Here is a 23,447-nt window from a genome sequence, read left to right as displayed (position 1 = left end):
ACAGAGATGTTTGTTAACATAGAGCTTTATATATAGTTTACTAAAATGCATACATTTTTAATTGTAGAAAAATTTATTTTTACAAAAACGTGGTGTCCTTAAGATTTTTGAGAAAATATCTAGAGGCCCAAGATAGTTTTTAATAAAAAGTATTCTCGGAAAATTTTCTTCCAGGTAAAGAGACATTTTTTTCTGTCTGGTGTTGTTAGTGACTCAAAATAACCATAAGAATTTTTTTTTTTTTTTTTTGTCATTCACCTTTATTTCAGTGCTGGTAACCATAAGATTATTTTGTACCATGTGTCTGATCTGACTAATCATGCTGGTGGGATAGGATGTTTTCATCGTTTTAATTTCTCTGATGTAAAATGTCATTTACTTCCCTTAAATGGATGCAATCTTCCTGAGGCAGAGGAAATTTTATTCTGTGTGAGAGTACACAAGGGCATTTTGCCTTTTTTTGCCAAAGGACATGTTTCAAATATATTTTTTCTCTAAAAGCTACTAAATGATCATATTTGCTCTGAAAATCCAGATGTCTCTCAGAAAGCTTTTCCACAAGGGCACTTGATCACAAAGAACCTTTGCTTTGTGTTTTGGGGAAGGATTTTTATTTGTTTCATTAAAACCATACATTGCTGCACTATCTGTCTTTCACTCTCTGAATCAGGTGAGCATGTATAACCCTGAAAAAATTCCATACAGGACCTCTGCCCTTGTGTCTCTGTGAATGATCCAGTTGATTGAAAGTTATTATTATTATCCTTCCTTCTAAAGCCTACTTTAAGTCAAACTGTTATTATGAAATTAGATATGAATTGACACTGTGGTCTTTATGGCATGAAATAGCTCATTTCAAGGTCTGCAAATCTTCTTTCAACTCTCTGTATATCAAAGTACCGACAAAAGCACACTTTTTTTTTAAACATAGCTAGACTGTTTACTCTTATTATTCCATGTGTGTTTTTGTTTTGCAATCATGGAAAAGGTTAGAAGGTAAATTTAAACACAGTTAGATGGTACATTACCAAAGCCAGGAGATTTTATGATGGCAGTTTGCAGCCTTGCTTTGGGCAGTACTCTCTCATGCTGTCTGCATTTAGGGGAATTCTGGCCAAAAGTACCAGCGCCCTTTGTATTTGCTGCTGTATACAACAGAAAGGGATTTGGTGTGTATTGTCATTCTCACCTTCAGGGACAGTGTCCCTTAGATGCCATGTCAGATTACAAATCTCTTTGCAGTCATAAAACCATGCTGCCTTATAATGGATTATCATTTTAAGTTATGGAACAAACATTTAACATTAGGTTTGGGGGTGAAAGTTGATGAGTGAAATGACATACCAAAGCTATTAACACAGAAGCTGCTTTATAATCTTACTAATGACCAATTATAACCACAAAAGAAGAGCTACAATGTCTATAGTTGAAAAAATTTTTAAAAATAGAATTGATATTCTCCAGAGTAATGCAGATGAATTAATAAGAAATGTTTTGAGAGCTTATGGATCTCGGATTTCCCTCTAAGGAAAGTGGAGAGGATTTATTTTTCCAAACATAGGCTATACAGGATTAATAAGTTACTTATATAGTATAGGCACAAAGACTCTCAGCATTTCTTGGACCTGCTGTGGTGAGCCATGGTAAAGTAATATAGAACGATAAGGACAGGAATAGTTGACGCTTAGCTGCATTATTTAAGAGATGAGAAACAGATCAATGATGAAGAACTGAAATTAACAAAGCCAGGATTATACTCTCTGGGAAAGTTCAATGTTCTAACTTCTAAAACCTCTAAGTACTATTTTTTTTCTGGACTCTTACAGTTCATAGACATAAATCTGACCCTATGTAACTTTCTGATTTCCATTACTATTATTTCTCATATTCTGCAATAATTTAATTCTAGCCATTCAGAGATCAATATATCCTTTTTTTTTTTTTTTTTTTTTTTTTTTTTTACTTATTTTAAAGAAGTAATGCAGGGGTGTATGATAAATCTCTGTATCTTTCACTCAGTATTGCTGGGAACCTAAAACTGCTATACAAAATCAAGCCTAGTGTTCCACTTATGAATGTAATTTGGGTGGTTCCAAAGGCCCATGGAATCATTTAGGGAATGCAACAGAAGGAACACTAACTTACTTTCTCAGGCCAGTAACATTTTGATGTTAAAATAAATAATAACAGTACGAGGCAAGGAAATTTACAAGACAGTATCTCATATAAATATGTATAAAAATTATAAACAAAGCATTGAAAACTTAAGTTGAATGCCATATATACATACATATATATAAAATGACCATAATAGGCTCGTTTCAGTAATATAATTGGTCCAAGATTTTTAAAGTGTTCATATAATTTAGGTCATAAGCTGAATAAAAAGTAAAAAGTGATCATTTCAGTACTGGCAGAAAAAACAATCCATGTAAAATGCAACATTTCTCTAGAATTTAAGAAAGGCTCTTAGTATCCTAGGAAAAATGGAACATCCTAACTAAATAAAGAACATCTCAAAATTCTATTGTAAGCATTAATTAAATGTTAGGTGTAGAAAGATTCAGTAATACTGATATGTCAGTGCTTCCCCCAAATGATATATTTATTGTAATGCCAATGAAGAATGCTTCTTTGTGGCATCAACAGCTGATTTTAAAATTAAATTGGTAAAGCTGATGGCCAAGAGGAACATAGTAGGGTGGCGTGATGTTCCAGTTAGCAACTCTTCTATAAAACAAACTTTTCCAACTTGCGGCTTGTGGGAGGCATGCAGCCCAGGATGGCTTTCAGTGTGGCCCAACACAGATCATAGACTTTCTTAAAACATTATGAGATTTATTTTTGCGATTTTTTTTTTTTTTTTTAGTTCATCAGCTATTCTTAGTGTTAGTGTATTTTATGTGTGGCCCAAGACAATTCTTCTTCTTTCAATGTGGCCCAAGCAGGGAAACCAAGTTCACTGCTATAAAGCTTTCAGTAATTAGGACAGTAGAATAGAATAGAGAGCCACAAGAAAAACAGCTCATATATGGAAGTCGAAAGAGCTGCAAGAAACATCAGTGAGAAGTGAGAACATATTCAGTAAGTGGTGTGGTACCAACTGGCTACCCTTGGATTAAAAATGAGTATGCATTCTGATCTCATATCTTATATGAAAATCAATTCCAGATAGATTGGGGACTTAAATCTGAGAGGCAGAATTTTAACTTCACAAAAAATAAACGAGACTATCTCTATGGCATTGGGGAAAGAAAGAAATTTTCAGTAAGGTACAAAAAATTATAAAATTGATATAAAAATTGATAAAATGACCTTAAGATTAAGAAAATATTTTCATGAGAATCCAACATAATCCACCACAAATACAAAGAATACATTTAGACATAGATCACAGTATTAACATTCAGAATATGTAGAGAATTAACAGTAAGCAAAAAAAAAAAAAAAAAAAAAAAAAATTAAAAAAGGGTAAAAGGTATAAATACACATTTCATATAAGAAAAAACTAAATTTTCAATCAACATGTAGAAGATATTCAATTGTATAATTCATTAGGAAAATCCAGAATCATAATGAAACATCATTTCACACCCCTCAGATTACCACAAATTTTGAAAAAGACATTTTTTCAGGTTAGACCTAGGAAAATAATTGTCCCTTACTTCTAAATCTCTCACCACAGCCTTCTCAGAATCTGTAAGATCAACAGAGAGAACACAAAATAACACATGACTCATACCTTCAGAATTAGTGAGAGACAGAAAATGGCATGAATTTCAATGGCAAGTCTGAAAATAACAAGTTCTCAGAGCTGCCACTGGAACTCCACGTTCCCTGGAAGTTTGTGTCTCATGTGTGTCCGTGTGAAGAGACCACCAAACAGGCTTTGTGTGAGCAACAAGGGTGTTTGTTTCACCTCTGTGTAGGTGGGCTGAGTCCGAAAAAGGAGGCAGCCAGTGTGGTGGGATTATCATTACTTCTTATAGGTTTTGGGATAGGTGGTGGAGTTAGGAGCGAGGTTTTGCGGGCAGGGGATGGATCCCACAAAGTACATTCTCAAGGGTGGGAAGAATTACAAAGAACCTTCTTAAGGGTGGGGGAGATTACAAAGTACAGTGATCAGTTAGGGTGGGGCAGAAACAAATCACAATGGTGGAATGTCATCAGTTAAGGCTATTTTCACTTATTTTGTGGATCTTCAGTTGCTTCAGGCCATCTGGATGTATACGTGCAGGTCACAAGAGATGTGATGGCTTAGCTTGGGCTCAGAGGCCTGACATTCCTGTCTTCTTATATTAATAAGAAAAATAAAACTAAATAGTGGTAAAGTGTTGGGGTGGTGAAAATTTTTCGGGGTGGTATGGAGAGATAATGGGCGATGTTTCTCAGGGCTGCTTTGAGAGGGATTAGGGGCAGCGTGGGAACCTAGAGTGGGAGAGATTAAGCTGAAGGAAGATTTTGCGGTAAGGGGTGATATTGTGGGGTTGTTAGAAGAAACATTTGTCATATAGAATTATTGGTGATGGCCTGGATACAGTTTTGTATGAATTGAAAAGCTAAACGGAATAAGAGAAGGAGAGAAACAGGTATTAAAGGACTAAGAATTGGGAGGACCCAGGACTTCTAATTAGAGAGTGCCTAAGGAGGTTCAGCATAGCCCTGCCAGCAAAGATTATTTATTTACTTTAAGAGGGAGTTAAGAGTGGCGGTTTGGGGATAGCACCAGGAGATATCAGCTGTGAAGGCTTGGAGAAACAGTGTAAACTGGCAGTGTAAACAAGAGCCGGGCATTTATGAGGAGTTGAGAACGGTGAATAGAAGTATGACTAGACAGAAGAGAATAGGGATGACAAGTTTTTTGGGGCACAGTCCAAGTTGGTCTGGTGTCTGGAATGAGACTGGGGCCTAATAAAAAGGACTGTCCATATAGGAGCTCAAACGGGCTGTACCCTGTAGCATTCTGAGGATAGGCCTGAATTCCAAGGAGGGCAAGTGGTAAAAGTATTGTCCAGTCCTTTTTAAGTTGGTGGCTGAGCTTGGTGAGGTAAAGACCATTAGTCTGTTCTACCTTTCCTGAAGATTGAGGATGGTAAGGGATATAAAGGTTTCACTGAATATCAAGAGCCTGAAAATCTGCTTGGGTGATTTGACTAATAAAGGCTGATCTGCTATCAGACTGCATAGAGGTGGGAAGGCCAAACCAAGGAATTATGTCTGACAGAAGGGAAGAAATTTCCTTCTCAGACCCTGTGGGAAAGGCCTCTACCCACCCAGTGAAAGTGTCTACCCAGATCAAGAGGTATTTTAGTTTCCTAACTCAAGGCACATGAGTAAAGTCAATTTGCCAGTCCTAGGTGGGGGCAAATCCCCGAGTTTGATGTGTAGGGAAGGGAGGGGACCTGAGAAATTCTTGAGGAGTAGTAGAATAGCAGATGGAACACTAAGAAGTGATTTTTTTGAGGATAAATTTCCACGATGGAAAGGAAATGAGAGGTTCTAAGAGGCAGACTAGTGGCTTGCAACCTACATGGAAGAGGTTATGAAATGACGACAGAATAGAATGGGCCTATAAGGCTGGAAGGAGATATTTTCCTTGGCCAAAGAACCATTTGCCTTGTGTGGGAAGAGATTGATAGGTGGAAGTCTCAGTGGAAGAGTAGGTGGGAGTGACCGATAAGGAGAAAAACTGGTCATGAGGGCAGAAGTTGGAATGCTGACTGCTTTTTAGCTACCTTATCAGCATAAGCATTGCCCTGAGCAATGAGATCTGATGCCTTTTGATGGCTCTTGCAGTGAATGACTCCAGCTTCCTTTGGAAGTAAAGCAACCTTGAGTAGAGTTTTTATTAAAGAGGCATTAATGATGAAGGACCCTTGCATAGTAAGGAAACTTCTTTCTGCCTATATAACAGCATAGTGGTGCAGGATATGGAAGACATATTTAGAGTCAGTATAAATATTGATGTATAGTCCCTTTGCAAGAGTGAAGGCTCAACTTAAGGCAACGAGTTCGGCTTGCTGAGAGGTAGTGGAGTGGGGCAGAGCAGTAGCCTCGATGATAGATGTGGAAGATACTATAGCATAGCCTGCCTTTACTGGTGAGTGGTGATTAGGCCTGGTGGAACTGCCATCAGTAAAGCAAGTGTGATCAGGGTGAGGAACAGGAAAGAAGGAAACATGGGGAAATGGAGTGAATGTCAGGTGTATCAGAGAGATACAGTCATGGGGTTCAGGTGTGGTATCTGGAATAATGTGGGAGGCTGGATTGATGTCCGGGCCAGGAACAATGGTAACTGTGAGAGACTCAACAAAGGGTGAGTACAGCTGAAGGAGCCAGGAAGCAGAAAGTATATGTGTCAGGTGTGAGGAAGAAAATAGATTTTGGAAGTTATGAGAACTGTAGAGAGTGAGTTGAGCATAGTTTGTGATTTTGAGGACCTCTGAAAGTATTAGGGCAGCAGCAGCCACCACACACAGACATGAGGGCTAGGCTAAAACAGTAAGGTCAAGTTGTTTGGACAGAAAGGCTACAGGGCATGGTCCTGGCTCTTGCGTAAGAACTCGAACGGCATAGCCCTGCACTTTGGCTGTGTGTAATGAAAAGGGTTGGGATGAGTTAGGGAGAGCTAGTGTGGGGGCAGCTTCTAGGGCTGTTTTTAAGGAACAGAAAGAGGAGTGGCAAAAGGATTTAGGATCTATGGGGTCAGCTAGGTTTGCTTTTGTGAGTTTATATAATGGTTTTGTTAGGATAGCAAAACCAGGTTCTGAAGGCGAAAGTATCCTACCATGCCCAGGAAGGAAAGGAGTTATTGTTTTGTAGAAGGGGTTGGGGTTTGGGAGATTAGTCAGACACGATCAGCAGGGAGAGCACGTGTTTTCATGAAGAATTATGTCGAGATAGGTAATGGACAAGGAAGAAATTTCAACTTGACTGAAGTAATGGGGGCTGTCCGCAAAGCCTTGCGGCAGTACAGCCCAGGTAATTTGCTGAGCCTGATGGGTGTCAGGGTCAGTCCAAGTGAAAACAAAGAGAGGCTGGGATGAAGAGTACAAAGGAATAGTGAAGAAAGCAGGTTTGAGATCCAGAATAGAATAATGGGTTATGGAGGGGTTGTGGAGGGAGGTATTGAGGATAGGAGAGTACATGGCTTTGGCATCACGGGGTGGATAGGCAAGACAATTTTGTTGATAAGGTGCAGATCCTGAACTAATCTGTAAGGCTTGTCTGGTTCTTGGACAGGTAAAATGGGGGAATTGTAAGGAGAGTTTATAGGCTTTAAAAGGCCAGGCTGTAACAGGCCAGTGATAGCAGGCTTTAATCCTTTTAAAGCATGCTGTGGGGTGGGATATCGGCATTGAGCGTGGTAAGTGTGATTAGATTTTAATGGGATGGTAAGTGGTGCATCATTTGTCACCAAGGAGGGAGTAGAGGTATCCTATATACTTTTGGATTAAGGTGGGAGGATATGAGAGGAAGATGAGAAGGAGGCTTTGGGTTGGGAAGAAGGGTGGCAATGAGATGTGGCTGTAGTCCAGCAATAGTCAGGGAAGCAGATAATTTAGTTAAAATGTCTCGATCAAAACAGGGAACTGGGCAGGTGGGGATAACTAAAAAGGAGTGCATAAAAGAATGTTGTCCAAATTGGCACCAGAGTTGGAGAGTTTTAAGAGGTTTAGCAGCCTGGCCGTCAATACCCACAATGGTTATGGAGGCAAGGGAAACAGGCCCTTGAAAAGAAGGTAATGTGGAGTGGGTAGCCTCCATATTGATTAAGAAGGGGACAGACTTACCCTCCACTGTAAGAGTTACCCAAAGCGTCTGTGTTGGTCCTGTAGGTTTCCGAGGCGATCGGGCAGTGTCAGTCTTCAGCTGCTAAGCCGAGAAGATCTGGGAGGGAGTCAGTCAGAGAGCCTTGGGCCAGAGTTCCAGGGGCTCTGGGAGTGGCTGCCAGGTGAGTTGAACAGTCCAATTTTCAGTGGGGTCCCACACAGATGGGACATGGCTTCGGAGGAATTCGGGGCTGCAGGCATTCCTTGGCCCAGTGGCCAGATTTCCAGCACTTGTACCAAGCTCCTGGGGGAGGAGGTTCTGGAGGAACCCCTGGCAGCTGCGGTTCAGGTGTCTGGAGTTCTTGTGTGCTAGAGATGTGGCTGGAGGCAAGGAAATGCAACTCAGAAATAAGTTGCTACTTGGCTGCCTCTACTGTATTATTGTACACCTTGAAGGCAAGGTTAATTAAGTCCTGTTGTGGTGTTTGAGAGCTGGAATTTAATTTTTGGAGCTTATGGAATGTCGGGAGCAGATTGGGTAATAAAATAAAATGCATATTGAGAATAAGACGGCCTTCTGACTTTTTAGGGTCTAGGGCTGTAAAGCGTCTCAGGGTTGCTGCCGAACAGGCCATGAATTGGACTGGGTTTTTGTATTTTATGAAAAAGAGCCTAAACGCTAACTGATTTGTGAGAGGTTGGATAAAGAAAATGGAGCATTAACCTTGACTATGCCTTTAGCTCCAGCCACCTTTTTAAGAGGAAATTGCTGGGCAGCAGGTCGGGGAGTGCTAGTCGCGGAACAAAACTGTAAGCCGGACCGGGTGTGAGGAGGGGAGATGACAAAAGGATTATAGGGTGGGGGAGCGGAGGCTGAGGAAAAATTGGGACCTAGCTCAGCCTGGCGAGGAGCAGCCTCGGGAGGAGAGGAGAGGTCAGATGGGTCCATAGAAAAGGAAGATTCAAAAGACTCAGAGATGCTTGGGGTTGGGACTGAAGGGACAGACGGGAGGGAAAGAAGCAAGATTTGGGACAAGTTGCATTGGGAACGGAGACTAGGGAGGGACCAATGTGTAAAAGAATGTCTGGACGTCAGGCACCTCAGACCATTTGCCCATTTTACGAGAAGAATTATTTAGATCTTGTAGGATGGAAAAATCGAAAGTGCCATTTTCTGACTCTGTGGAACCACTGTCGAGTTTGTATTGGGGTCAAGCAGCATTGCAGAAGAAAATAAGAAGCTTAGATTTTAGGTCAGGCAAGAGTTGAAGAGGTTTTAAGTTCTTGAGAACACAGGCTAAGGGAGAAGAAGGAGGAATGGAGGGTGCAAGGTTGCCCTTAGTGAAGGAGGCAAGTTTAAAGAGAAGGGTAGAGACATAGAGAGAAGGGGTGGGGGGTGCTTGCCCCCCCAGGAAAGTGGAAACAGGGTGAGAGGGGCTTGCCCCGCAAGAAAGTGGAGAAAGGGTGGGGGGTGCTTGCCCCCAGGAAAGTGGAGAAGGGGTGGGAGGTGCCTGCCCCCCAGGAAACTGGAAAAGGGGTAGAGACACAGAGAGAAGGGGTGGGGAGTGCTTGCCCCCCAGTAAAGTGGAGAATGTGTGGAGACATGAAGAGAAGGGGTCAGGGGTTGTTTGCTCCCCAGAAAAGCGGTGCTTGCTGCTAAGAGTGAAAGACCAAGGCAGGCGTCCCCATGTGGTCAGACACCTCTGAAACATAGGTGAATAATCAAGCAGGCATCCCCTTGTGATTAAACACCAAGGGAAGACTGTCTTCCCAAGTCCGTGACTGGCGCCAGAGTTTTGAATCCACGGATAAAACACATCTCCTTTGTCTCTACCAGAAAAGGAAAGGTACTGAAATTAAGAGGAGGGAGAGATTGAAGGGTGGCACCAAGTCTGAAAGGAGAAAGAGGTTGAGGGATAGTGAGAGGGGTTGGAGAAATCTCTTCTCCAACCTCTTACCTGATTTAAAATCCGTGAGATGTTCCTTGGGCTGGTTGGTCTGAAGACCTGAAGTTGTAGGTGGACCTCTTCATGGAGTGAGGGTGAGGACAGGGGACTGGTCTCCCAAAGGAGTCCCGCTGATCTGGGTCTTTGGCACCAAATGTCTCACGTGTGTCCATGTGAAGAGACCACCAAACAGGCTTTGTATGAGCAGCAAGGCTGTTTATTTCACCTGGGTGCAGGGGGGCTGAGTCCGAAAAAGGAGGCAGCCAGCATGGTGGGATTATCATTAGTTCTTACAGGTTTTGGGATAAGCGGTGGAGTTAGGAGCAAATGTTTTGTGGGCAGGGGGTGGATCCCACAAAGTACATTCTCAAGGGTAGGGAGAATTACAAAGAACCTTCTTAAGGGTAGGGGAGATTACAAAGTACATTGATCAGTTAGGGTGGGGCAGAAACAAATCATAATGGTGGAATGTCATCAAGGCTATTTTCACTTATTTTGTGGATCTTCAGTTACTTCAGGCCATCTGGATATATACGCGCAGGTCACTAGGGATATGATGGCTTAGCTTGGGCTCAGAGGCCTGACATTGTGGGTTTGGGGAAAAGAAGGGTAAGTTAATTCGAAAAATCTCCATGGACAAAGGAATGGGAAGGAGGGAAGGTAAAATATAGAAAAGGATGGGGCATCCTGGCGCTGTGCCAAGAGGAGCCCTCGAGCACAGGAGCTTGAAGCTGTAGTGAGGTGTGATTGCACCATTGCAGTCCAGCATGGGCAACAAAGTGAGACCCTGTCTCAAAAAAAAAAAAAAAAAAAAAAGAAAGAAAAAAAAATCCTCTGGAAGGAAATACTCCAGCACCAAGTATTAGGTTGTCAAATGAAATTCTGGAAACCTGGGAGTTATCAACACTAGTTACAAATCTGAGAGTGTCCAGAGATGGCTTTTTTGGGGGGGAGGGTAGGGGCATAAGAAGGAGGTAAGTAGAGAAAGGGTAGAGTGCCCCTTCAGATTTGATAGTGACATGAAAGCAGAATGAAATTAAATTAAGGATGCTGTAGCACTTAAAGAGAAACAAAACATTTTAACTCCCACTTTTCCCCATTACCACCAAAGCAGGCATCAAAAAGACTGCACTTCCCTATAGTGATAGAAAAGTATGCTATTGAACCAGAAATTCATTTCATGAAAATGCATGGGAATTAAATGAGAGAGAGAGAGACCAATTTCAAATAAAGGTATGTAACAAGAAAACAGAAATGCAAATCAAAACATTTCAGGAAAAATATCTCAAAAAAAGAATTGAAACAGGAGGAAACAATAACACAACATTCACACCTGAATTAAACGGCCCTCAAACATTCAAGCAAGCACTTGGAAATCTAAAAAGTCCACCTATTATCAGAAATTAAGAAAAGAAAGGAGGAGGAGGAGGCAGAGGAAGAGGAAGAGGAGCTGATGTTGCAGCAAAAAGGAGCCAGATGAAGATAAATAAGAGGACAATGAAGATGGAAACCAAGAAGTAGAAAGCGGGGAAGGGCAGCAGTGATGAGAGTTGACTAACAAAATAAAGTAAAATGGAATAAGTTACAATGTGTCAAGGAATAATATGCCTGTCTGTCCCAGGTTGTATGACTTTCCAGGTGGCATTGAGAGTTTTGATATGCTTTTTGTGGAAGTATGAATTGTACATCTATTTTGGATAGCAGTTTGGCATTGTCTATTAAAATTGAAGATATACATATGGATATGTATCACAGAGTAATTCTGTATACTCATTACGGGAATATGAATCATACATCAATTTTGGATAGCAGTTTGGCATTAACTATTAAAATTGAAGATATTATACTCTGCACTCAGAATTCTAGCTCTTGCGCAACATAATCTAGAGCAGGGATCCGCAAACCACAGCCAATTGGTCAAATCTGACCTACTTTCCTAATTTTGTAAATAAAGCTTTATTGGAACACAACTATGTCTATTTGTTTATATGTTGTCTATGGCTGCTTTTATGCAAGACAGGAGTTGGGTAGTTGCAACAGAACCCACAGTTGTCCCACAAAGCTGAAAATACTGTCTCTCTGGCTCTTTATGGTAAAAATTTGCTGATGCCTAGTCTAGAGAAACTCTTGTGCATATGAAGAAACATGTAGAGAATGTTCATAGTGTAAAAGTTGAAAACCTCACAAGTATTCATCAGCAGTGTAACTAAACTAAATTGGAATGGTTTCCAATAATAGACTGTTTATTATACAGCAGACAAAATGAAGAAGGTACAAATGTATGCAACCACACAATTGCGTCGCCAAGTAAACTGTTGAGTGAGAAAAAGGAAGTATGAACACTATATTTCCATTTGTGACAAGGTTAAAATATGCACACTGAACTATTTGTAGTTTAGGGAATCATATATATGAAATAAAATAAAACAAGGGACAATTTAAGTTGGTGTCACATTTATCATTAGAGTACAGAGAAAAAAAAAAACAATAAGAGTGACTCCTACTAGGAGTGTCAAGGATATGGATCATATTTTCTTTCTCTAAGTGAGTACTGAGCCACGGCTGTTGGCTTATAATCAACATTTGCATTGTGCTTTTTTGTTTGTTTGTTGTTTTTAAAAAATTGCTTCAAATCTTAGATCAAATACTTAACTGCCTTTTTAGCAAGAGAAACTTACCTAACACTCATTATCTTATCATCTCCTCAAATTATGATTTTCTTCTGACTTTTTACTTTTTAGCATACCTAGCATATACACTGACGTGGACATTTCTCAATGCCGAATTGTTAATTTTCTATGTATTTCTGAAGGAATTAGCTAGATGCATTTATACATGAGCATAACACAGACACTTGCATATATATATATATACACACACACACACACAGTTATATTCCATATGCTTAGAGAATAATTATAAAGAATTGCACAGGGGACATTGCATGAGGCTTCGTGTCATATGTCCTTGGATAGGTTATGACCCTGCCTGTGGGGTAATCCCTGAGGGTTCCTTCATCTCAGTGCTTTCCCCTGTGAAATGAGAACACAGTAATAATCATATCTACTTTTCTATTTTTGTGTGGATACAATAATGCTTGGTGTCATTCATAAAAGGAATATTTTCAATGCCCCTTCTGGTCTCAGACATGTGCTGTCTGCCTGTCTCTGTTCCAGGTTGTATGGCTCTCCAGGTGACATTGACCTCTGGCCTGCCCTTATGGTTGAAGACCTGATTCCTGGTACGAGAGTGGGACCAACACTTATGTGCCTGTTTGTTACCCAGTTTCAGCGGCTAAGAGATGGAGATAGGTGAAGGATTATCTGTTATACTTATTAAACATCACAGAAGTTATTTTTGACCTGAAATGTATATGTATAACCTATTGTGATTCACATTTTTTATGATTTAATGCATATTGAGTATAATAAATATCAGACAGCATTTGGTGACAGAACTTTTGTAACCACCATTATTATCAGATAGCATTTATTTTTGTAAATCTTTGTAAGAAGAGAAGAAACAGAATTTCTCAAAAAGCAATAGAAGTGGGTGATTAAGAGATTGACAGCTAGATGGACTACGTTGTGCTTGAATCTGAGTCTCACTACTCACAGCTGTTTAACTTTGGACATGTATCACTTGGAACCAGGTTCCTCATCTGTAAAGTGTGAATAACAATTATACCTATTCCATAAGATGTCTGCAACCTTCAGTGATGTTGAGAAGGAAGGAATTGAGAGCAGCCTTGAGATTCCCTCCCTTCATTCTCATGGAGGAAGACCTGCTGACCCTAGACCAGATCTCCCTGTAAAATTACATTATGAGGGCATTTACGAGTGGAAAGATAGCTGGGAACTCTTCTCTAAAATTTCTTGGTTTATCTAAATTGTTCATCGCAAATAAATTTAATCATGAAATAATGGGAAACAGCGGGCTGGAGAATGTAAGTTAGTCATGTAATATCTTTACTGTTCCAAAACTAACCATGAATAAAAACCAGGAAACACAAACCTAAGCACCCTCTCCTGAGTGGACATGTGCTCTTCTATTGCTTGGGATCCAGTATGTTCCAGGGCATGGTATCTTCTGAATCATTAGTAAAGCTTAGTGTTGAGTAAGATCTAGGAATCTTGTAAATCTGTTTGACAATATAACCTTTTGTAGTATTGCAGAGATAATGTATATAAGACTTGAAACAAAGCCCAGAGCTGTATTTTTAATTAAAATTACAATAAAAATTATTCTTTAAATTTCCTTTCAAATCTCTTCCACTTACAAATTATAGAGAAAGTAGCAAAGGATTTAATTCCCTTTATTGCACATTGGTAACAATTAATAGTATATTTCCTTAAAATCATTTTTAACATTGAATTTCTTGACCCACACAATTGGGTTAATATGATCAATTGGCAATAGTTTAAGAATATATGTAGTCAAAGACTGAAAATAATTGAAAAAGCTTCAGTTTGGGGGGTAAGCTGTCTTCTCCATATATATTAGTTTGCTAGGCTATTGTAACAAAGTCACATAGCCTGGATAGCTTAAACAACGAAATTTTTTATTCTCGCAATTCTGGAGGTTAGATGCTGATCAAGGCATCAGCAGAGTTGATTCCTACTGGGGTGTCTCTTCCAGCCTGTAGATAGCATCTTCTCCCTGGGTCTTCACTTGGTCATCCCTCTGTATCTATGTCCACATTTCCTTTTCTTATAAGGACACCAGTCATACTGGGTTAGGGCTCACTCATATGATCTATTTTTACCTGAAATACCTATGTAAAGGCCCTATCTCCAAATAGAGTCACCTTCGAAGGTACTGGGGCATAAGACTTTAACATATACATTTTAGGGGTACACAGCTCAGTCCATAACATCAAGAGAGTGGTAAGAAGTCTTTTTGCTTACCATCTTAATTTCCTGTTCTATACCCAGTATGAAAAAGTGCTTGGCATATGGTATTCAAGTATTTACTGAATGATTAAACCCAAGGATTGACTTTACTGAATTAACCCAAAGATTGACTTTAATCTTTTATTTAAAATTGATCATATCCTTTCATTTAAAATTGAATGTGCTTATTCTAGTTAATCGATAGATACAACCAAATAGTATATGTTAATTATCAAAAGTGATACTCTCTTTGTAGGCAAACATGTTAATATTACCTTGCTCAGACAATTTCTAAGGTTAGTTCATGGAATTTAAATGTAGCAATAGGGCTAGGTGCAGTGGCTCACAACTGTAATCCCAACACTTTGGGAGGCCGAGGTGGGCAGATTACTTGAGGCCAGGAGTTTGAGACTGGTCTGGCTAACATGGCAAATCCCTGTCTCTACTAACGATATAAAAATGAGCCAGGCATGGTGACGGGAGCCTGTAATCCCAGCTACTTGGGAGGCTGAGGCAGGAGAGTTGCTTGAACTCTGGAGGTGGAGGCTGCAGTGAGCCGAGATCCTGCCACTGCACTCCAGCCTGGGCTACAGAGTGAGTGAGACTCCATCTCAAAATACATAAATAAATAAATAAATAAATTTTAAAAATGTAATAATGGACTTTTCTCTTTTGGGGGAAAACCTTAGAAAACTTTCCTTTGAATCCTTTCGTAAAGCTTGAGGTAGAAAGTGATGACAGTTTGGAAGCATGGGATTTAAGAATGTTGTAAGAATGTTGTAAATATTGGAGGGAATTAAAAGGATACTCAGTTGGAGAACAAGCATAATCCTTTCAGTATGCGCCTTTTATGTTGAGCTCTTCTTGGTGCATTGTGGCTGTTTGACATGCAGTTGAGTTCTCAGGCCACAGACCCGCGACAATGCTTTTTTTGTTGACTATCAGGTTCTGGTATGAAAATCCTGGAGTATTTACCCCGGCACAACTCACTCAGCTGAAGCAGGCGTCCCTGGGCCGAGTGCTTTGTGACAATGGTGACAGCATTCAGCAAGTGCAGGCTGATGTCTTTGTAAAGGCAGAATACCCACAGGATTACCTGAGCTGCAGCGAGATCCCAAAGGTGGACCTGCGAGTGTGGCAAGACTGCTGTGCAGGTCAGTAATAATGCAATGAGTGGATTGATGTGCATGTTCATCTAGATTGATGTGCATGTTCATGCGCTTGAATTGTTTTCAGTGTCAAAGATGTGATTTAAACAAAGATACACAAAAAGCCAACAACACAGAACTTTCCTTTTGGAAATCTGATGGATGATGAAGGGGTGGACACCAGGAAAAACAGAGGCTCCCAACCTGCCCATCCTCTTCCATTCCACATTAACCTTGTTAGAATGGGGACACTTGTTGTCAAAACTGGCCTCTGCCTTCTTACTGCATTTCAGATTTCTGCACCAAAGATCAAACGCCAATTGCTTGGTACTGACTATATCTACTTCTTGGTGTTCATTTAACAAGAGAGAAATGAAAGTTGATAGTAACTTGGCTAACTTAGACTATTCATTCTTTATAAGATGTGGCAGTAGTGCTCATTGGAAGTACAAGGAAATTTTGATAGAGTCAGGAAAAAACTTTCCCTAATGGCACGACAGAATTGGTGGTATCTACAACATCACCGTTTATGAACCAAACTTTCCCTAAGGTGCTTCTATAAGCGTCCGTTTTGTTCTCACAATATCCCTTTAGAAATGTGGATTTCTTTCTCCTTTGATGAAAGTATGGCTCAAAAATATTAGACGACTTTCTCAAAGTCCAAATATGAGTAAGTGGTGGAGCCAGGGCCAGAGAAAAGATGTATCATTTGTTGAAACCTAGAGGTGAACTGAGGACTTGACGGTTCTCCAGCAGAATATGCTGACGTCTTCACAGGTAAGACGTCACAGGTGTTTGTTACATGGAGGATACTTGCGGCTCCTCTGGACGCCAACGACACAAGTGCCACCACAGCTTCATACCTGCTCCATGTAGTGGCCATGGGCCTGGGAGTTCTGATGTTCTCTAGGACTGAAATGATCATTCTCAGTACCTAAGTAGTACTAGAGATTTGTGGTCAGGGGAGGAAATTGAAAGCCACTGCTAGAAGCGTGATAGAACACTGGCTGCGTGTGATGGCTCAAGCCTGTAATTCTAGCACTTTGGGAAGCCAAAGTGGGTGGATTGCTTGAGGACACGCTTGGCCAACATAGCGAAACCCTGTCTCCACTAAAAATACGAAAATTAGCCAGGCGTGGTGGTGGGCACCTGTAATCCCAGCTACTTGGGAGGCTGAGGCAGGAGAATCACTTGAACCCTGGAAGCAGAGGTTGTGGTGAGTCCAGATCGTGCCTCCAGCCTGGGTGACAGAGCCAGTCTCAATGACACCTGAGTCAAGGTTGTCTTTTTCACTGTGGTGGTGCTTTATTGGACACAGCAAAAAGGAATGTAGTACTGCAGTGAGGGCAGCATTCTTTCCTTTACCTCAAGTTCTTGGTAATTAGATCCAGGAATAATGAAATAGTCCCCCCTCTTCAGAATGTTGGGGGAACAGGGAACAGTATACAAACCATATTAATGGCAACTACTAACACTCCTTTGCTTCTTCTCCAATGTCCCTGGGATGAGACATAGGGCCTGGTGAGCAGAGGGAGAGATAGATGGCATGGCAGGGTGTGGGCTGTGATGACCAGAGTGGTGCCCTGCAAGGAAGCAATGGCTCCGTGTAGAGGCCAGGGCTGGGTGCCCCTTATACTGACGCATACCATTTCTAGCTCTTCTCACCTCTGGCCGTGTGATAGGTGATTCATGGAAACACTTAGCTCGTATAATTGTCCTGAGTCTTTCAAGGTGGGTGTTGTTATCCCTGATTTACATATGAGGAAAATAGGCTCCTGGAAACTAAATACATTTTCTAAGGTCCCACAGCTGACCTGAAGGACTCGGCTCTTTCCTCTGTGCCCACCGCCACCTGGTAGCACCTGTAGGGTAGGTGCATGGCACAGAGACAGCAAGCAGGCCCCCACCAAGGGCAGTTCCTCTGCTGCCCTCCCCCCATTGCCATTGTTCCACATTGAAGACTCGGAGGAAGAGGGCTCCTCTGGTTACTTAAATGGTAATGCGTCTGCTGTGGGCAACGTTTGTTATGGAAAATGCAATGCAAGGATGTAACAGACCAGGAGTGGGTTGGGGTTTTGAGTTTGTGCAGTGTTCTTATCAAGATCTGTGGTCCCAATGAATAATAACACTCTTTCTCTGTGAGTGCCTTTAAAAAATCTCTGGAAATGAATAAGCCAGTAGTAAACATCTACTACTTAATTGGAAACAAAAATACAGTTTTTTTTTTTTTTTTAATGACACTATAAAAATGCTCAGAAGTCATGTCAGTAGCAAAATTACCTAAGGATATGAATATGCCTTATGTAGTTCCAACCATAATGTAATGTTTGTAATGAGAACCATTACAAATGGATACACATGTATTTTTCTATGTACTTTTTGACTAACAAGCATGGATTTTTCAGAAAAATTAAAAGACAGTTTAAAATGAGTGGCTTAAAAAAAGGTGTTTAGTAACTGCTCAAAAGTGGACCACTTTCTTATGGGATGGGCTTCTTACACTTCCCAATTAACAGAAACATTGCTCTACGTAGATTAGGGGCCTGCTGAATCACTCAGATCTCTGAGGAACTAGTTTCTAGGCTGTGGCTCCGTAGTTTCAGATAGGGTATACATTTTAATGGCTTGAGTTAATTAAGGCAGTTGAGAATTGCTGGTTTGACTCCACTGAGTCCATCCCTGAGACCTGAAGTTGTGAATTTCCCAGACAGAGAAGGTGTGTTAAAGGACCTAGAAACTATGTCACTACTCAATACACTTGTCTTTGTTGTGTGTTCATTCATGTTGTATTAATAGATTTCTTCCCTCTCCTTTGCTAATCTCATTCTCAGATTAAAATAAACGATGGCGCTTAAATGATTGATTGATTGATTAATTGATTGATTGATTTTGAAACAGTCTCTCTCTGTTGCCTAGGCTGGAGTGCATTGGTGCATTCTCAGCTCACTGCAACTTCTGCCTCCCGGGTTCCAAGTGATTCTCCAGCCTCAGCCTCCCGAGTAGCTGGGATTACAGGCCCACACAACTACACCTGGCTAATTTTTGTATTTTTAGTAGAGACAGGGTTTCACCACGTTGGCCAGGCTGGTCTTGAACTCCCGATCTCAAGTGATCCACCCACCTCAGCCTCCCAAATTGCTGTGATTACAGGCATGAGCCACCACGCCCAGCGGATTTAGTTGTTTTAACTAGCATTATCCTAGAGTAAAATAGAGACCTTCGTTTGGGATGTAAAGGGCCACTCCAAGCAGTCCTAGTGGTTCATTTTGTTAGAATGAAATGTATGATTAAATTAACCCTCAGCTCTTTATGTTGCTTTTATAGAATAATTTTATTTTCAACAGGGCTATTTTTTTTTTTTCATTTTTGTTTCCCATGAATAATAGCCTACTGGTTAATACTGATATCAGCATATTCCAAATTTAACTACATTTTTAAAAAATCCTGGAGAAACTCTTCTCCTAAATTCCTAAACACATTGAAATGGACTCTGAGTCTGTTTAAACAGTGATAATTAAATACAATCAAGATTTACATCATTATATCTTGTTATTCTTTGAAGGTAGAAGGCATGAGATCTAAATAATGCAGCTGGGATTTGTGTCACTTAGCTGTAAGACTATGGGTTTGTATGGGTAATCAAACTGGAAAAAGTTGGGGTGTTAAGGATTTGGTTTGCATTTTTCATGTCATTTATTATGTTCAATGAAGAAGTTTGTTATCCACTGTTTTTGTTTTATTTTGTTTTATTTTGAGGTGGAGTTTTGCCCTTGTTGCCCAGCCTAGAGTGCAATGGTGTGATCTCAGCTAACCGCAACCTCTGCCTCCTGGGTTCAAATGATTCTCCTGCCTCAGCCTCCCGAGTAGCTGGGATTACAGGCATGCACTGTCAGGCCTGGCTAATTTTTGTATTTTTAGTAGAGACAAGGTTTCTCCGTGTTGGTCCGGCTGGTCTCGAACTCCCGACTTCAGGTGATCCGTCCCTCTCAGCCTCCCAGAATGCTGAGATTACAGGCATGAGCCACTGCACCTGGCCCTACCCACAGTTTTTAACCCATGAATTTCAGTTTCTCTTCACAGAAACTAGAGACCATTCTAAAACAGCATGGTGTTTTTGTTTTCCTTTTTGCGCTTAACTACTTCCATATCATGCATTTTTTTAATAAATTTCCTCAAGTCATTCTATGTATTTCTTATATAAGTAATTCCTTTAAAATATTGCTTAGTGTTTAATGGATAGGATTGTATATACCAACATTTATGCAGCCATACTTTGCATATCAGGACTTATATTTCCATAGGCTAGGTTCTTATAGAATTCCCAAAGTAAAGTTGCTGAGGTGCAGGATATAGGCTTTTTAATGAAAAAAAGGTGTTGTCATATTTATTTCTAAAAAGATAAACATTATGATTCCACAATTATATTAATACCCACTTTATTTCCCGACCAGCAATTGGTAATATAGTCCTCAGTTTTTTGATAGTGCAGTGAGTAAAAACTTAATTATCTCAAGCTCATTTTAATTTTCATTTCTCTGTTAGTATGTTTAAACAGCTGTTTCCATGGTTTTTGGTTTTGGGGATTGGCTGTGTGCATTGTGTGTTCATGGTCTTTGTCCTTTAATCAATCTGTATGAGCTCTCTGCCAATGCTATCTGTTAACAACGGTGAGGGTGAACATCCCAGGCTTACCACTAAATTGAAACGGTTTCATCATTTACCCAGCAGCAACGTACTTGCTTCCTTTTATGTGAATTTCTTTCTTTCTTTTTTTTTTTTTAGACGGAGTCTTGCTCTGTCACCAGGCTGGAGTGCAGTGGCGCGATCCCGGCTCATTGCAGCCTCCACCTCCCGGGTTCAGGTGATTCCCCCGCCTCAGCCTCCAGAGTAGCTGGGACTATAGGCGCCCACCACCACACCTGGCTAATTTTTGTACTTTTAGTAGAGACGGGGTTTCACCATGTTGACCAGGATGGTCTTGAACTCCTGACCTCCCACAGTGCTGGGCTTACAGGTGTAGGCCACCACGCCTGGCTTATTTGAATTTTTTTATGCTTAAGTAGATTTCTTTCAGTCCCTTGGTCCTCTCTGTAGCAAAGTAGCTGCTGCATTTCATCTGTGCTGCTCCTTCTCCCTGTGTACTGCCTACCACGAGGTCCTAGTGTACAGAGGGCTTCATTCATGTGGGGACTTTCTTTAGTTACTTCATTTACTGTTATTTAGAGCTTCCCTTTTCAAATTAGCCTTATTTATTTTTCCCATTATTTGCATATGCATTATTTACATAATACAGAAAACGTATCATCTATGTCTGTATACAAGTATAGGTGTGTACACATACAGATGTGTACATTGTTAAAAACCTTAGACAAATTGAATTTCACAGACTTTAATTGACAAAGGGCAGCCTCCTGAGCCAGAGCAGGCTCAGAGAGACTCCAGCACAGCCACGTGGTGGACGAAGATTTATGGATAGAAAAAGAGAAACGATGTACGGAAAACAGAAGTGAGGTTCAGGAACAGCCAAATTGGTCACAGTTCGGGTTTTGCCTTATTTTAGAACCCAATTTGAACAGTTGGCTGGCTTTGATTGGCCAACTGATTATGAGGCTCAGCTGGCGCAAGAGTTGATTACAGTCTGTTTGCACTTCCAGTCAGGTTCACTACGCCCAGACATCTTTAGGCCAAACTTAAAATTTGTAAGGAGGCAGCTTTGGGCTAAACTTAATTTAGCAATTTCTCTCTTCTGGTCATCCTCTCAACTTTGGGAGATAGACCAAAACTTCAGGAATTAATATCACTCTATCATCATCCTAAACGTTAAGTAATTTTGTGTGTGCGTGAGGGTTAGAGTAGGGGCAATCTTCTTTTGTTGGAATCTGCTGTTTACAGGGGGGGATAATAGTCATTTTAGGACCTATCTCCTTTCTTAAAGTTTCAGTTTGGTTATGTTGCATTTAGCATAAGTGCCTCCATTTTGTTTTTGTCTGGTTTGTTGGGGCCTAGTGCAGGAGCCCAGTCCAAAACAATGACCTCCCATAATTTTGTTTAAAGCCTCCTCTCCCTTTTTGGTAAGGTTCTCACATAGTTGAGTGTGTGAACAATACTTAGGGCCTGATCACCACTCTCGTTACCATCATTTTGGGTTTTCTGTCTCAGCATATCATTCATAGGCTACGATGTTCTCATGGTCACATGTTCCTTTGAGTTTTGTCATTCCAGTTGAAGAAAGGCCGTTTGACATTCTACAGATGGCTGCATGCTAACGCTTAAAATGTTTGAGAGAATACAATGCAGCAGGGAGACTGCTGTTATGATTATCAGGAGGATAATACCAAGAGCTTGGAGTATGCTCCTTACCTGGGGTCCTGTAAACCAAACCAACCAAATAAAATCAAATAGGTCAAAGAATGTGCTAGGTAAAGAATCTACTCACTTTAACCAAGCAGCCTGCTCATTAATTCCTTACAACTGAATCTCTATAATATCTGATGTGATGTATTTCTTCATGGGTAACAAGAAGTGCCAACAACCGCACAGACACTTCTCTGTTTATCACTAAGTAATCTAGAGCAATTTTATTATTTAGCACAACTTTCACAGGAGCATTTAAAGTCTGTTGTATAACCGGCTGGGCACGGTGGCTCAATCCTGTAATCCCAGCACTTTGGGAGGCCAAGGCGGGCAGATCACTTGAGGCCAGGAGTTCCAGGAAAGGCTGGCCAACACAGTAAAACCCCATCTCTACTAAAAATACAAAAATTAGCTGGGTGTGGTGGTGGGTGCCTGTAATCCCAGCTATTCGGGAGGCTGAGGCAAGAGAATTGTTTGAACCTGGGAGGCAGAGCTTTCAGTGAGCCGAGATCGTGCCACTGCACTCCAGCCTGGGCTACAGAGCAAGATTTCATCTCTAAAATAAAATAAAGAAAAAAAATAAAGTCTATTGTATAACATAGCATTTACAGTATTATCTGCTGTAAGAGCCTATCATGAGGGATAAATTTCTAATCATTGCTTCATTTATTCCAAACCATGGGAAAAGAAACCTAACAAAAGATGCCCATTAGGAAGAGTGAAGGCTTCCTATTAATTTTCTCCATAACCTGTGGCAGCAATGTTCTCTTTAACCTATGATGTAGCTTAAGAGGAGGGTATCAATGTTCTGTTTCTGACTGATTATGAGACAACAAATGTACCATGAACATTTCTCACTTACACTGGCCCTTCATCTTCCATCTATCAAAGCATAAAGTTGTCTGTGTTTAAGGCTGGCTTCAATATTTTTCACAAAATTAAAGTATACCCCATGAGTCCACACAACAGTCTCCTTTTTCACTTTTGTTGTTCATAGAAGTATAAACAATGAAAAAAATAGAAAGATAAGAGTCTTATGATAGCAGATAAGTCTTGATTCTCGATCTGGTGAAAAAGCTACCCATATCAATGGTGTCATCTTCTTCTGGGGAGAACTTTTCCTGGTTAGCTTTACCTTAAAGTTTCCAGTGGGAATACATTTGGAAGAGTGTGGAGGGGACCTTCTGAATTGTGAGGTCATGAACCCAAGGTTTAAGGTCTCAAAGTTTTGTTACAATGTGATGGCAAAGGCCAATGCTGATGTTGTTCTCAGAAGATTCAGTCTTCAGGTTCTAGGTTGTGAAGGGGTTGATTGTCCTCAGTAAGATCACCATA

General features: G+C 40.6%; 1 protein-coding gene across 3 annotated transcripts in view; it reads left to right on the top strand.

Moving 5' to 3' along the window:
* Window positions 1-23,447, top strand: part of PXDNL (peroxidasin like) — a 507,521-nt gene that overhangs the window by 434,411 nt on the left and 49,663 nt on the right. For all 3 annotated transcript variants that reach the window (XM_065519201.1, XM_045398234.2, XM_045398235.2), the window contains 2 exons: window positions 12,895-13,029; window positions 15,556-15,764. In XM_065519201.1, coding sequence (XP_065375273.1) covers window positions 12,895-13,029; window positions 15,556-15,764 — 344 coding nt within the window. The remainder of the gene's footprint in view (window positions 1-12,894; window positions 13,030-15,555; window positions 15,765-23,447) is intronic.

Source organism: Macaca fascicularis, chromosome 8 (assembly GCF_037993035.2).
Source record: "Macaca fascicularis isolate 582-1 chromosome 8, T2T-MFA8v1.1".
Taxonomy (NCBI): Eukaryota; Metazoa; Chordata; class Mammalia; order Primates; family Cercopithecidae; genus Macaca; species Macaca fascicularis.
Note: the sequence above shows the minus strand (reverse complement) of the source record. Positions and strands in the feature narration are given on the sequence as shown.